The 15841-nt window shown below is 47.5% G+C and overlaps 2 protein-coding genes across 3 annotated transcripts in view; one reads left to right on the forward strand and one right to left on the reverse strand.

The window, feature by feature from the left end:
- The window catches only part of WASHC5 (WASH complex subunit 5), a 39068-nt gene extending 25986 nt beyond the window's left edge, over nt 1-13082 (reverse strand). Inside the window, exons 1-10 of the mRNA XM_032959553.2 lie at nt 12489-13082; nt 10616-10761; nt 9363-9447; nt 8825-8925; nt 5276-5468; nt 4564-4716; nt 3801-3914; nt 2847-3018; nt 1307-1434; nt 511-640 (exon numbers count right to left, since the gene is read on the reverse strand). Coding sequence (XP_032815444.1) covers nt 511-640; nt 1307-1434; nt 2847-3018; nt 3801-3914; nt 4564-4716; nt 5276-5468; nt 8825-8925; nt 9363-9447; nt 10616-10761; nt 12489-12674 — 1408 coding nt within the window. The 5' untranslated portion in view covers nt 12675-13082. The remainder of the gene's footprint in view (nt 1-510; nt 641-1306; nt 1435-2846; nt 3019-3800; nt 3915-4563; nt 4717-5275; nt 5469-8824; nt 8926-9362; nt 9448-10615; nt 10762-12488) is intronic.
- Nucleotides 13083-13526: 444 nt separating this feature from the next.
- LOC116945235 (phospholipase ABHD3-like) overlaps nt 13527-15841 on the forward strand; it is a 50966-nt gene continuing 48651 nt past the window's right edge. Inside the window, exon 1 of one of the 2 annotated variants that reach the window (XM_076068988.1) lies at nt 13527-13738. The gene's annotated coding sequence lies outside the window, so the exon portion shown is untranslated. The remainder of the gene's footprint in view (nt 13739-15841) is intronic. The other variant, XM_032959555.2, reaches the window with a different exon arrangement.

A 15841-nucleotide genomic window follows, 5' to 3' on the forward strand; every position in this document is an offset into this window, starting at 1 on the left:
CAGATCAACTCCAAACAAATCATATTTTTGAATCATTCGAAATTTCGTAGCTTGGTCCGATTTTCAGATTTTGTGATTGAATACAAAAATTGCTATCACCTTTCTAGTATGTAACGTCGTTGGATTTTGGGTTATTAACCATAAAGTCACAAATCTGTTTCACCATTAAAATGAAATAACCTTCAAGTTCTTCAGCCAAACATGAACATACCATTTGGGCTAATGTTCATAAATGTTTTGGTGATAAAATAAGACTTGATGTATAACTGTTTGTATTTTGTTCGTGGATTGCAGGAGCGATTATTGGGATTCATGAGTTGACACTGCTTAGGAATGACCAGAAATTGAGGTCTGGAGGGCAAAGGTTAATAAGAAAGGCAGAGGGGAAAAAAATAAACATTACGATAAACAGTAAAACTTTTCAAGCTAAAAGGGAGCTCAAATGGAAGGAAGGACCACACCCGTCAAACCCTGGATAGCGACTGGCGGTAGAGGCAACGAATGAGATACCGTTCTTCTCGACGCGCGTGAGCGGCTTGGTGCCGGAGAACACCTCGGCCATCTCAATCATCCTCTCCGCTGCCTCGCTCCGGAAGCTCTCCCACTTGAGCTGTTTCTCCGCCAGCATCAGCCGGAACATCTGGGGGCAACCGCCACCACCGCCACACCGTACAAACCACAGTAGCGCATGGTGACCACGCAGCTTACAGCACAGTTACAACGCAATTGTAATCTCATAAATTACTTGTTTTTTTTTAAGTACACAATTTATTTTGTTATTTCAATTGTGCTATAGGAATCATGTAATGTATTGCCATCATGAATCAGCGTGGGACTATGTATACTGAACTGCTTTCGCACCGTACGTAGCCAACCGTGCTAAACGGAGGTGTGGACTCATGACAGCACAGTGCAACTGAGCGCGTTAAGAGACCTGCACACGATAGGCATCATCACATCTGACGGTCACGTGACACTGTGCGCAAAGACAAATTGATAAGAGCTTATTCTTAGTTTTTTCGGTAAAGTCACGTTAAAGGGAAACAACAAAATAATAAAATATATATAAAACAATAAAAATTTATCACGACGTTTCGACCATAACTCAAACGGACGACCGTTTGAGTTATGGTCGAAACGTCGTGATAATTTTTTATTGTTTTATATATATTTTATTATTTTGTTGTTTCCCTTTAACGTGACTTTACCGCAAAAAACTAAGAATATGAATTACTGCAGTCACGAAAGCTTTAAATCAAAATTTGATAAGAGCTTGCGGATGTTTATTGTCTGGGTGGCCCGGCACCTCCTTGAGCTGAAACTCCAGCTGAGCCGTGTTGAGCAGCAGCTGGAACATGGTGTCCGGTCGGTACTTGCAGTCAGCCATCACCTGCTCTCGCACCTGCCGGGACCTCTTATTGCTGGAATCATAAGCTACACAGGAGACAAAGAAGGTGAGGATGTAAGGGTCAATAATAACAGGGTGAGAGATCAGAAGTTTTTTTTTTTTATTAAGCATTGCTCATCTCATCTACTGCAAGATGTCTGACCAGCGTGGAAGAATAGGCCAAATGCCTTCTAGTAGAGGGGTTCTGTAATAGTGCCCTCTAGTGGCGGCATTTCCACCAGCAGTGGTGTGAGCAATCGGTTGCATGCTTGTACCTCTCTCTGCCTTCAGTAACATTTGATTAAAGCATTACTGGTTAAATGTGTAAAAAAAAAAATCTGGAACGAAGTTTTAATTTATTAATTGGAGTTTCACACTCGTATGCCATATGCTGTGAAAGTGACTTATAAATACAGTAAAACCTTGGATTGCGAGTAACTTGGTCTGCGAGCGTTTTGCAAGATGAGCAAAAATTTGTAAATAAATATTAATTTGATAAACGGGCGAAGTCTTGCAATACGAGTAGTACGTGTACGCTTTGTACTGCCGAGCATCACGTGATCACAACTGATATACGAGTGCTTTGGATTACAAACACGTTTCCAGAACTAATTATGCTCGCAATCCAAGGTTTTACTGTACTCGTATTTGTAGATTATATTATTTTCAGTTTGCTTTTGGTCTATACCACAAGTGCTTGTTTTGAGGCATTAAATGGTTCCGTGTATTTTAAGTTTTAGTAGAAGTTAAACGTTTTCAAACCAGATAGCAACTGCGCTCATAGAAGTTTTTTGAGGAACACAACACTTCCAAATAGCAGCAGCTTACACTGTCAGATGTATCATGAACTTTGTGCAACAGGCTCAAAGCATATTTCAATAGAACAATACACCGTGCAATTATTTTATCAACCCTTTTAAATGTACCACTGTACCAATTCTCAATTCATACCTTATGATAACATAGACAATCAGTTACAAATAATTAATACATTCATGAAATGAAGTGAACAAAATTGTAACACTAATTAAGTGGGTTCTCATTAATTAAAACAATTGCGGTTGCCGGCAAGTCAGTTTTAATGGGTGAAGGTAAGGTTACTTCAGAAAAGGTTTGCAACGATGCACAGGTTAATAAGCATTACAACACTTCTTTTATATCACCGTATGTATGCATGTTGAAATTATTTCGTTCCGTACACAGCCAACCATGCTAATCGGAGGTGCGGGGGGCAGGACAACAATCTAAACACACAAAAAAATTTTCTAAATAAATGAGTGTTCAATCTAAATAAAATAAAATAGTGTCGACGTTTCGGGCGACCGGCCTTCTGCTTTCGAAATCGACAACGCGTGGGCGCCCTCTCGACGGCGGGGGCCACCCGGACACGTGTGAAAAAGAGCTTCGTGGCTCATCGGATTCCACCTCCAGTCCGAACGAAAGATCGCGACTCTCCGACCTGACTCCGCCGCGTGCAGCATGGCCCAGCGCAGGCTGACGTTGCAGTCGCGCAGGCAGTGCAGCAGCTTGGGGATGGAGTCGAGGACGAACTCCTGCATGAGCACGCCCTCCGTCAGGTACTGCCTCACCTCCTTCATCACGCCGTCCAGCTTGCGCGCGTGGCGGCATGCCTGGTGTGGGTGGGGGGGGCAGTGGTGGTAGAAGGGGGGGGGCAGGGAGAGAGGGGGTGCCCAGACCAGGGCGTGCAAGTGGGAACGTCGGGAGTGTGTGAGGTGGGGAGGAAGAGGAGACGGAGAGAGATAAGTGAGAAAGGGCGGCAGGCACAACACGAAAATTAACATATATATTTTATTATTTTATTGTTTCCCTTCAGCGTGACTTTACCGAAAGAGCTGAGAATGTGAAAATTAACACGTGAGATATTAACAGGTGGTACTGGTTCAATGCAATCTCGTGGGTGTGTGTTTATACTCGTATATATATATATCAAGCGTGTAATATTAGCCCCACGCTGTGATTCAATTTTCACAATTTGGAATCGATTTGATTCGTTCGTTTCTAAATTGTGCCATCGTGTTTTGTATTGCTTCTCAATTCTTGCATGCACAATTGAACGCATGGGTCTCTATCCCGGGTAACAGAATTTTGGGCCAGGCTGTATCGTGAGCGAAAGCATCTATTTTAATCAAATAATACAGGTTATGTATGCATGTTGAATTTCTTTTGCACCGTACACAGCCAACCATGCTAATCGGGAGGTTACCATTACCCTCACGTGTAACTAAATTACACAGCAGTATCATAGCAGTATCACATTCCTGTTATCTGCACTACCCGTACGATAGTGTTGCGTGCGAAGCATCACGGGTGAACGATAAAGGATCACCAAGTGGACAGCGCATGCGACTGATTACCAATAGCGGAGTGGCTGTGGGTGAGGCCAGGCACACACCTGCTCGCGAATGTTCCCCGGCTCCAGGGTGTTGTTGAGCGCAGTCTTGGCCGCTTTGTATGGCTCCCAGGCCTCCATGAGGTTCACAGTCATGCCCATGTACACGCTGATCACCTGCGGAGGACAGGAGTGTGACTCGCGACTTTCCATTCGGCCTCTTGTTCGAAACAAACAAGCTGGCCAGACTGTCAAATAGAGGAGCATCCGCTTTGGAGAATTATCAAAGAAACGCGTGCAAATAAACAGTAAACAGGCAAATGCTCCTTCATATCTTAATAACACAGAAAGGTGGACTCACAAACAGCAGGAACAGACAACCTCACATCGTGCCTTGCATGCATGTGGTGTGACCATCACATTGCATGTACAATGCTCTCAGCCTTGTCCAGACCACCAGTGCAAGAGCTAAATGTGTAGCTGTATTTTTAAGCCACAAATTTAAAGAGTGTAATAATGTGGCCATCCCAATAAGGCTGAAAGGAACGCACCTTGCAACACAGTGGGGCTGGCTTGCAGGGGGTTTCCTGCCTTCGAGAGGTAGAATTTTGGGGGCAGCCACCATTTTTACAGTGGCTCAGGAAATGATTCACACAAAAAAAGTCCACTAAAATCTTCTGTCAAGTAATCGACTTGTTTGACTATTACACACATGGCCGTGCACTCACATAACCTAAACAAACTTATCGACTAAGCGAGCGCAAGCGCGTGTATCTTAATTTCCAGCGTTGGTTGCGTTCATGCTCGTGTGCTGCCCGGTGCTCACCCAGTTGTCGGGGAAGTACTTGTCGACGATCTCGCGCATCTTGGCCTGTTGCGTGTGCAGCGTCGAGGGCTGCAGGTACAGCAGCACATAGAGCATGGCGGCCTGCGTGGCAAGCGCCGTGCTCCGATGCTCTGGCAAGGGATACGCCGACACCTGCGCGCAGCGGTGCGAGGTCCGGTAAACGCCGGGCACAAGTGGATTAATGAACAACATTGCAAACATTCATCCAATTACTTGGGGTTTTGGATACATCATTGCATGCCTATTAAAGACATCAGTACTCCAGCAGTGAACTTTGCTCGCTCGGTTCCAGCCATGAAAGAAGCGTGTTATTATACTTCTACACTGCGAGGCGGAAAGAGGAAAGCATGCATTAGAGAACATATGCAGGTTCGTGAACATAATTTAAACCATTCTGCTAGCGGACGTGATGGACAATGGTCAAGTATAATAATGGAGTGGCAGCCAAGGAACGGAACACATCCGAGAGGACATCAGATGAGGAAATGGAGCGATGAAATCACGTTGTATGCAGGTACTAGATGGATTATTACATCGAAGGATCACAAGAGGCGGCGACGGTTTGGGGAGTGAATTAAACATGGCCGCTGACGATGGATGAGGTGGCAGCAGCATGTAGCAAGCAGTAGTGGAATAACTGGGTCTGGTTCAGCACGGGGGGGGGGGGGGGGTGGGGCCGTGCAGATCGTGCCTGGTTGTAGATGTCGTCAGAGCGCAGGCGTCCAATGAGCATGCTGATGAAGGTCTCGCTCACGGGCACGCGCTGGAAGTAGCTCTCGGGGTACCCGACCGGGCGGCGCGAGCCGGGCGCCGACGAAAATCCCGTGCTGCGCAGCAGCTTGCAGACGTCGTCGATGTTCGAGTCGGCCGAGGAGCGAGCCCCGCTAGAGTCGTGAACGACGCGCGACTCGGCAAATCAATGACTCGGCAGCAGCGAAGCCGCCTCCTTTGCAGTCTCAGGTTTGCAATAATTTATTACTTGATATATAATGCTTCGCACGGGTATAAATAATCCAAGTCGCGAAGCACAATTGATCAAAATGTTGAAAAAATAAGAATAGGCTCTACCCTTTCAGACAATAAAACGGTTAAGAGATTCAACCACCAAATAGATACCTATTGCAAGGCATCAAGTCTGCATTAACCACACATACTTGTGGAAAAACAAGCAAACCAACATGCTATGATAATATATGATGCATTGTCTTTGAAACTGATTGGCCGACACCAGAGACAACCTTCTTTATGGCCTAGTCTCACTATTGTTAAAGCAGAGAACGCCAAAAGGCGAACAGTCCAAAGGCAATGCAAGCATCAACGTATAAATAGCTCGGGTTGAGCAGTTAAATCTATGGGACCTTTTTGTTTGTACCATTAACATGTCATATTGGCAGACCATTTGCAGACATTAACTCCGAATTTCAAAAAGTTTCCAAGACAACCAACAACACTGAATGAACACTGGAGTGTGTTGGGTGGTTGGACAATTTAATATGTACATCTCTGACAATTTGAATCCTCACCTTACAATTTCTGCAAGGCATGTAATCATGCAATCAATTATTAAAATCATTTCAGCTCAAGATACATACATCATATCGCATGTGTGAGAAACAAATATTTATGATTAATATGGGATTGTATGTAATCGGTGCATTTGTGGCAAACTTACAGCCACTGCACATGCTGGATTAACCGCAAGTGCAATACACGGATTATTGAATCACGCCCCCCTCTGAATGCTGCCAATTCATCAACATGCTGGGGGTTGAATTATTACACGCTTCAATTCTACAGGGCATTACAAAGAGGCAATGTCTACTGGAAAGCGAACATGAGAGACCTTGTGACACAATATATAACCGAACACATTTGTTTTCTAGCATATTTGTTCAAAATAGAAATGACGAAATAATTAAAATGTATTCCATTCATGCATGCCAGCTTACACAAGTCACTCCTGAACTCATAGCCCCAAATGGCTGACGTGAGCAACCTCTCGTCACATTCAGTGTAAAAAACACACAATGAATATATAATACTGTGTAACAATTTTTTTTGTTCCTGGGTAGTAAGTGTTATTTCCTAATTGTTTAAAGCCTCAAAAGTAAGAAAATTCAAATAGTAAAAGTAAAAAAAAATGTTTTACAATTTTCAATGTTATTGAAAAAATATATCATACACTGTATGAAAAATGTTGCGAGAATCTCTTACACATTAGTCATGAGTGAAAACAGGTCCCTGCAGGGTGGGCTGGTAGGACAAGTCTCTGCGCTGTCTGTTGCTGATTTTACACCCAACAGCACGAGATTTCACTTCGTTAAAGTATTGAAAGGGGACGGACGGACGGACACATTAATCTATTGCAGGCTGGTACACTCAGTTTACAACTTCGTTCCTACCAGTATAAATTTATTTTTCTAGGATGGTACAAAGGGGAAAAGAGAGCCACGAAGTTCACAATCCCAAGAATTTGGTGGGAACCCCTTGACCACTCAAGCAACTGCTACTTCTGCATGGTGGACCCTTCCAAACATCTGACTGGCAAGAATGCACCTGCTCTCACGTATCCGGACCTTCCTTCATCCATCACACCTGGTGCCACACTGCCATGAGCTCCCCGTACCCACTCCTCCAGAGAGAGAGCAGCCGTCTTTAGAAGAGAGCAGCAAGTCAGAGAGCGAGGAAGACGTTGTAGATCCAGATGACAATTTTAGAGGTGGAGCTGAGGAAAGAAACCCATACTACCCCCACCCAAAAAGAAGACTTCAACAACTTGATCAGAGATCTTGGTATCACCAAGTCCAATGCTGAGCTTTTGACGTCTAGGTTCAAGCAGTGGAACTTGTTGGAAGATAGTGTGCAAGTCGCAGATCAGAGGAAGCATCACCAACATTTCTGCAACTTCTTCACCCGTCAAGATGGGTTCTGCTTCTGCCACAATGTGACCAGTCTGTTCGAGGCAATCGGAATCGCCTGTAACCAGAATGAGTGGCGCCTCTTCATTGACAGCTCATCCAGGAGCCTCAAAGCCGTGCTGCTCCATAATGGTAACAAAGTACCCGTCTCTTCCCCGGCTCACTCGGTGCACCTCAGAGGATTAAAACAGCATCAAGACCTTGCTGGACGCCTTGAAGTATGATCAGTACGGCTGGGAGGTCATTGGAGACTTCAAAATGGTGGCATTCCTGATGGGTCTCCAAGGCGGTTTTACCAAGTGTCCCTGCTATCTTTGCCTTTGGGACAGCAGGGACACCAAGGCGCACTACCACAGGCGGGACTGGCCACAGCGGACAGAGTTCTCTGTGGGGAGGAACAACGTCAAGTGGGAGCCACTGGTGGACCCCCGGAAGGTGCTGATGCCACCACTGCACATCAAATTGGACCTTATGAAACAATTTGTCAGAGCTGTAGATAAGGAGTCGGCAGCCTTCAAGTTCCTTCAAGACTTCTTCCCTAAGCTGTCTGAGGAAAAGGTCAAAGCCGGTGTCTTCGTCGGACCACAGAAAAATAAGATTCTGGAGTGAAATGAATTCCCCAAGAAGCTCACTAGTTAGGAGAAAGCGGCTTGGGACAGCTTCGTCGCAGTGGTTCGTGACTTCCTGGGCAATCACAAGGTCGAAAACTATGTGGAGCTGGTTGAGACTCTGGTGAACTACGGCACAATGGGCTGTAGGATATCCCTCAAAGTCCATATCCTTGATGCTCATCTTGATCAATTCAAGGAGAACATGGGAGCGTACTCGGAGGAGCAAGGCGAGTGCTTCCACCAGGATATACTGGACTTTGAACGGCGCTACCAAGGACAGTATAACGAGAACATGATAGGAGACTACATTTGGGGACTGATTCGTGAAAGTTATTTAAAGTATAATCATACATCTAGAAAAACAAATCACTGTAGTCATTTTTGTATTACTTTAGTATAAATACATGTTAATTTTGATTAATATGTAGTTTTTTCTGACTTTATGCGAATGAAAAGACACAAATTCGCCCTTTTCATCATTGAAAATAGGTACATTTCAAAATATCACTGTCCTGGTTGAAAAATAATAGCCATTTTCTATACTTTTTAGGCATAACCCAGGAACAAAAATTGTGTTATATAGTGTATAATAATGATAATCGGCATTTTGCTTTTTATCCCCCTCCCCCCCCCCAAGCAATTAAATTGAGAGAAAACTGTAATAAAAATGAGCAGATGCAATATGAGTCATGTGTACTTTACTGCATTTACCTGTATCTGTAGTAGGAGACAAGCATTCTTTCCCGCACCTCACCCTCGATCCGTTGATCAATCACCAGCAACATCACTCCGTACAAATAGAGTGCTTCACACTGCCGACCACACACAAAGACAGGCGCCGCCTGCTTAAACATATGCTGTTGAAAGGAGTATAAAGCCAAACCAATGGAGGATTCTAACCCCTGCTTTGCAAAAATAGCAATTTTATTTTAATAGCAGGAAACATGCCCCTGTCTGTATATGTTATTATCTCTACTTGCTTTGTGCCCGATTAACTAGGAGAGAACACAGTGATACAAGGCAGCCCAGTGTGCATTGAATTTCGGACCACGTTATGCAAATCGATAGACAATTGATTGTTCATGAGCCTAAAACAGTAAACTATCGTAGTTGGGATCACAGAGATTTAGTGACCAGTGGAATAATTTACACATGTGACTACATTGCACAATTGTACTGTCAGGTGCATAACATGGAAGGCAAGCTGATGAGTACTCAAAGCCACGCATGCTCGGTGCAAAACACAAACCATGAGTTGCTTTCCATCCTCATTGAGAAGCACACTCTCCAGGGTTTGCTGAATGTACACCCCTTCAAATAAATCCTCCAGGTATCTGGAATAAAAAAAATTGGCACCAATGGCAAACTTTCACATATTCGTTCATGGGAATTTTTTGATGAAACACAGACATTTCGATCAATCCATCGACCTCAATAAAGTTGGCATCAGTGCACAGCTGAATTTGCTCGGTAAAAGATTGGTGGATCTGGAAACCTTTGACTGTGATGAAAACAAGGCCTGGAGCCAGTGCCCTAATGGTTAAAGGTATCAATATTATTTGTTGTGGTGTAAATATGATGGTTAATTATTATCCAGGAAAACCTCACCGAGTCTCACGACTCTGCTACGTTTTCGCAGAAGGGGGCAATAATTTTAATACATAACATACAGGTATCCCTGAATTTATGAAAGGAATGCGTTCTTCAAAAAAAGCATGCGTAAAACAAAATGTCGTAAATCGTAATGGCTCTTCCCATTAATTTCATGCAAAAACTTAGAGATGTTTTTTTGGACAGTCATTCCAACTGTACTCCTAACACACAAATATACACTGATATCATTTTCACAATACAAAAATAATAGTAAAGAAAATAAATATTAAAACGATTTAATATTTTTTTTTTACCAAAATAATTAACCTTTTCAGTGAACTCACCAAAAGATCTGCTTGACGAAATGACTGGTAAGGTAATGTAGAGGCATTACTGATTCAATGTTGGGGATACCGTGATACCGTCACGGGCAGATGGCGCAGCCTCCTGGGTGCTTCTTGTTTGATCTCATGGTGCGTGCTGTGTGAAATTTCGCTCACGTGGAAATTGTATTTAATTAATCGAAAATGCCCATAATTTGTCAATTGCGTAAATGCTACATTTCATAAACTGAACGTTCTTAAAATCGATGGACACGTATATATTTCAAATGAGTAATTTGCAGGAAATTTTTCTGATTTAATAAACTTGGACTTTGACACCATGGGATCTTTAACGTGCACTGTCAAGTAGACCACCTGTATTTTGATGATTCAACAGGTTAATTATTCTTCTTGTCCTTCCCCCGCACCCCCGATTAGCAGTTGGCTACATACGGTGCGAAATAGGTTCAACATACATACACCCGCAGCGTCATTCAGGGCTGCCGCTGAATTCACACTAAGAACCTTTGCAACAAGCAGCGAACGCGCTACCGCTAGCTAGGTCATGGCATCGTAATGCGAGTACCTGTTGAGATCCACAATGTACTTGTGCACACTCTCAAAGGCCAAGTAGAAGCGTGTGAGGATTTCGATGTAATTCTCTCGGATCTCCTCGTCCAGGTCTTGCAGCTCAGGTTTGGCATCTATTCGGCTATCCAACAGCTCGCTGGTCTGTGGTATGAGGAACAAAGCGTATGATAGTAAATCACATCAGGGATGGGGCAGTAAATGACATAACGAGCTAAACGTGCCAATGAATGCCAAGAGTGAGATTTATTTTACGTTGGCCGCTGGGTAACAAATGTGAGTCAAATAAGTGTGCCACTGTGTTACGTGTGAGACCAGACCCAGTGTCCCACATTTGACAGATAACTAAAACACATGTGCCACCGTGCTGACATTCATCAGAGGATGCCCAGGGGTACAGACATATAATAGCAGGAGTGAGCTCAGACCCAAGTCTAACATTTAAACTAAAAACTAAACGAAAAAACGAAAGTATATTTTTTATTTATCAGGTAAGGCCCACGGCGCTATAATAGCTCATTTTTCAGAAGCGACCTGGCTATCACAAATTATGGCTCAACGAAGTGGCTTAGCATGTGGAAATTTATATCAGCCAAATACTCTAAACGCATGTTGATTCTAAATGTGGAGGGAAAAACCGCAGACCATGTGTGCGAATGTATGACTGGTTAAACACCAAAGCCAGGTGTACATTATGAACACCAAAGGCAGTTGTACCGGTTACACACAATTTCAATTTATGCTCATGCAGCCTGAATAAACTCCAGGTTAAGGTGTGTTGATTAAACAGAAGTTCCAGCCGTTCTAATGCGTGAGTGGTTAAACACCGGACCCAGGCGTGTGGGATAACGAGTTCAACACCGGACCCAGGCGTGTGTGAAAACGAGTTCAACACCGGACCCAGGCGTGTGGGATAACGAGTTCAACACCGGACCCAGGCGTGTGGGATAACGAGTCCAACACCGGACCCAGGCGTGTGTGATAACGAGTTCAACATCGGACCCAGGCGTGTGTGATAACGAGTTCAACATCGGACCCAAGCGTGTGTGATAACGAGTTCAACACCGGACCCAGGCGTGCTGGGAAACGAGTTCAACATCGGACCCAGGCGTGTGTGATAACGAGTTAAACACCGGACCCAGGCGTGTGTGATAACGAGTTCAACACCGGACCCAGACGTGCTGGGAAACGAGTTCAACATCGGACCCAGGCGTGTGTGATAACGAGTTCAACACCGGACCCAGGCGTGTGGGATAACGAGTCCAACACCGGACCCAGGCGTGTGTGATAACGAGTTCAACATCGGACCCAGGCGTGTGGGATAACGAGTTCAACACCGGACCCAGGCGTGTGTGATAACGAGTTCAACATCGGACCCAGGCGTGTGGGATAACGAGTTCAACATCGGACCCAGGCGTGTGTGATAACGAGTTCAACACCGGACCCAGGCGTGTGTGATAACGAGTTCAACATCGGACCCAGGCGTGTGGGATAACGAGTTCAACATCGGGCCCAGGCGTGTGGGATAACAAGTTCAACACCGGACCCAGGCGTACGGGATAACGAGTTCAACACCGGACCCAGGCGTGTGTGTGATAACGAGTTCAACACCGGACCCAGGCGTGTGGGATAACGAGTTCAACACCGGACCCAGGCGTGTGGGATAACAAGTTCAACACCGGACCCAGGCGTGTGGGATAACGAGTTCAACACCGGACCCAGGCGTGTGTGATAACGAGTTCAACACCGGACCCAGGCGTATGGGTACCGAGTTCAACACCGGACCCAGGCGTACGGGATAACGAGTTCAACACCGGACCCAGGCGTGCCGTAGTCCCGAAACCTCTCCACGCCGCCGCCGCCGCCCGCACCTTGAAGTAGGAGAAGTCGCACACGAGCTCCCCGTATTTGGCGATCTCCGCGCGCTCGCGCAGGCGGAACACGGGCGGCACGAACTCGGCGAGCCTCAGCAGCTCGGCGATGATGGCGTTCCCGCGAGACACAACCCGTAGGATCGCCTGCCCGCACAGGTTATTCTCGGCGAGGAAGTCCACCATGGTCGCCCGCGTCCGCCCTCGCCTCCCTCTCCCCGAGATCCAGAGGACGCCTGTAGGCCGAAGCCTCGACCTCGCCTACCGAAGCCGGCCGGCTCACTTTCACCTCTCCCTGGCCGAGCTCAAGAGGCCGGGGCGTCCAAAACCTGCACCCCGACAACACCTGCAGCGGCGTGTCGATTTGTCTTGCGTTCTCTACGCTACGGCAAATAAAAACACCTCTTCCTTTCTTTCAGACGCTCAGTCTTTGCTTAAATTGATGGTAAATATTTCACGAGACGGTGGTCTTCCGAGGAGAGAAATTAGAAATCGGACGGCTGGTCACGTGACAGGGGATTGGTGCAGGGGAGCGCGCCACGTGACGGAGACGCGCTCGCGCTGCACGTGACGCCGCCGTCACGTGGTTGGGATTTCCCATTGCCCCCACCCTTCACTTACCCCCCCCCATACCCTCCTCCACAAAGATAAAGATCCCCCGTGTAGCCTTCACAGACTGATGGGGCAAGTGCCGTGAGCGAGCAGCACGCATCTATTGAAGGCCGGCACTGTGGCACACGAGGGGGTGGGGCGGCCAGCACCACGCCCGGCCGCCTTTGTCTCCCCCCCCCCCGCCTCCCCTCCAGTGACGATGTTTAACTACACACCACCGCACCGGATAATTACTCATTTGAGGCTGAGTCGACCTAGGGGGGCGGGGAGTAAAGCCCCCCGGGACCGGTTCGAGATGATCGTGAGCGGGATGAATGGAACTCGGGCGGCGCGGGTTCGGAGCGCGTGGCGCCAACCGCTGCACCACCGCTCGCGAGTTGGTCACCCCCACCCCCCCCAACCAACGTGCATTGCGCAACGTAGAGTCGTGCGTTGAGTGGGGAAGTTCACGCTCTCTGTGTGTCTCTCTCTCATTGGGCGTGCTCAGCTGTTACCCACCCCCCTCATCCTCCGGACATTGTCGAAACTCCGCGGACGTTTTTACTTCTTCAAAATCCGACTTCCCCGCTGCCGCTGCGTGGCTGTCAGTCCAACACCCAACCAACCCACCCACACCACTCCCCACCACCTGGAGGTAGGTGTGTGACTTTACTGTCCCATTGGCTTTGTGTGTGCGCGTGTGTCTATCGAAAATATATTTCCCGCCCCCCCTCCTCCCCCCTGGGCAACGCCGGGTACTTCCCGCTAGTGAGTCTATACATGTGCGTGTACACGCGTGTTCCTTGCGTGTGTGTGCGTGTGTGTGAATGTACACGTGTTCATGTGTACGTGCGTCTACGGGGAGCGGTAGCGTAAGCGGGGGTGAGAGCGCTGCGCATGAACAACAACACCCGGCAGGTCCCCGGGTTCGATTCTCGCTCACGGCCACCAACAGAACCTGTCCTGGGCCTCCCTTAGGTCGACTCGGCCTCAAACGAGTAACCCGGGGAGACAAAGGCGGCCGAGCGCGGCGCTTGGCCACCCACCCCCTCGTGGTGTGTGGTGCTCGCCCCCTACACAAGTCAACTTTTACAGGCGACACACACGGGGGAGGGGGGGTGACCCGGGTGACCCGGGTGACCCGGGTGACCGGGCCTCCCCTAGGTCGACTCAGCCTCAAATGAGTACCTGGTACGGTGTGTAGTAAACATCGCCGCTGGGGAGACAAAGGCGGCCGGGCGTGGTGGTGGCCACCCACCCCCTCGTGTACCGTGCCGGCCTTCATAGGTGCTCGCAAACAACACTTGCCCCTACAGTCTAAGGCTATATGGAGGATCGTTGTTGTATGATTGTCAATCTGCCTGTGTGTTCTTTGAAGATTCTACCTGTACCCGAGTGCAGGAGCTGTGACCAATAATGGCTTTGGCAACTTTCTCAACTTTTCTTCTTCTGCTGCTCAACAATTCCGCATTGCAATCTGCTGCTGCTGCTTTTGCTGCTGCTTCTGCTGCTTCAACTTCTCCCAACGTCCTCCACCCCTAACGGAGTTGCGTCTCGGTGTGTGGGGAGCGGTGGTGCAGCGGTGAGCGCACACCCGGCTGGCTGGCCGGCCAAGTGAGGACCCGAATTTGATTCCCCGACCGCCGGTGACGACTGAACCGGTCCCGGGCCTGCCCCTAGGTCGACTCGGCCTAAAATGAGTACCCGGTTAAGGTGTGCGTGAACATCGCCTGCCGGGGAGACAAAGGCGGCCGGGCGTGGTTGCTGGCTACCCACCCAACTCGTGTGCCGGGCCGGCCTTCATAGGTCATCGCTAACAGCACTTGCCCCGACAGTATGCTAAGGCTACACGGGGGATCTTTGCCTTTGTGTGTGCGTTGCCATTGACAGCACCGCGTTTGCTATGCAATCAGAGCCCTTTGTGTATTGTGAGAGAGGTCGACAGCTCGTTTTGTCATTCTACTGCTGGATGATGGCCTCCCCGGCCACGCCTTGTCAGCCAGGAGAGTTGTTTGACCATACTTCACCACCCTGGTTGGTTAAGTGGTGGTCGGTGGGGGGTGTGTGTGCCCAGGACTGTTCCAGATACCACTCTCCACCGATGTTAGTCGTTCAGGTTTCCCGGTTCATAGACCATGGGCTCTCGGGCCCTGTCATAAGAACGTGGCATTTCCACCACTGGGTTATAATCAACACTTATTAAATTGTCAAATTAGTCAACTTTAGATCATCCAGGGTAATGGTGTGAAGAGGGAAGGGCCTGGATAAAATGGGGGGGGGGGGTGATAGCAGGAAAACCATCAACTCTTTCTTAGCTCCTGAACATATTGCCATTCGCAAGAATATAAGTTTATTTCAGCATATTCTTGGTTCTTTCGGTAAAGTTTTCTATTTACGCGACTTTACCGAAAGAACCAAGAATATGAATTCCTGCAGTCACGAAAGTTGTAATTCAAAATGTATTTCAGCAGTTTACTTTCCGACGTTTGCCGAGTCACTGACCCACGACGAGTGAGGATCAGCTATTAATGAAACCACGGATGGATGCGGATTGGCCAAGGTTAATCCACAGCCCCAATAATCCAACCATGGATACGGACTGTACTTAAGACGCTTGGGGGGTAGCCACGTGTTGGTACAGATTCACCTGTGTGTGTGTGCATCGCCAACAATGTGCTGTGTCCGTTTCAACAAGATGTGAATCTGGCCCCCGTAACTTAAATACAACTGCTGCATTTGATTCCACTCTTTTTGCGGATGAG

Source organism: Petromyzon marinus, chromosome 23 (assembly GCF_048934315.1).
Source record: "Petromyzon marinus isolate PM22_M1 ecotype Great Lakes invasive population chromosome 23, UKy_Petmar_22M1.pri1.0, whole genome shotgun sequence".
Taxonomy (NCBI): Eukaryota; Metazoa; Chordata; class Hyperoartia; order Petromyzontiformes; family Petromyzontidae; genus Petromyzon; species Petromyzon marinus.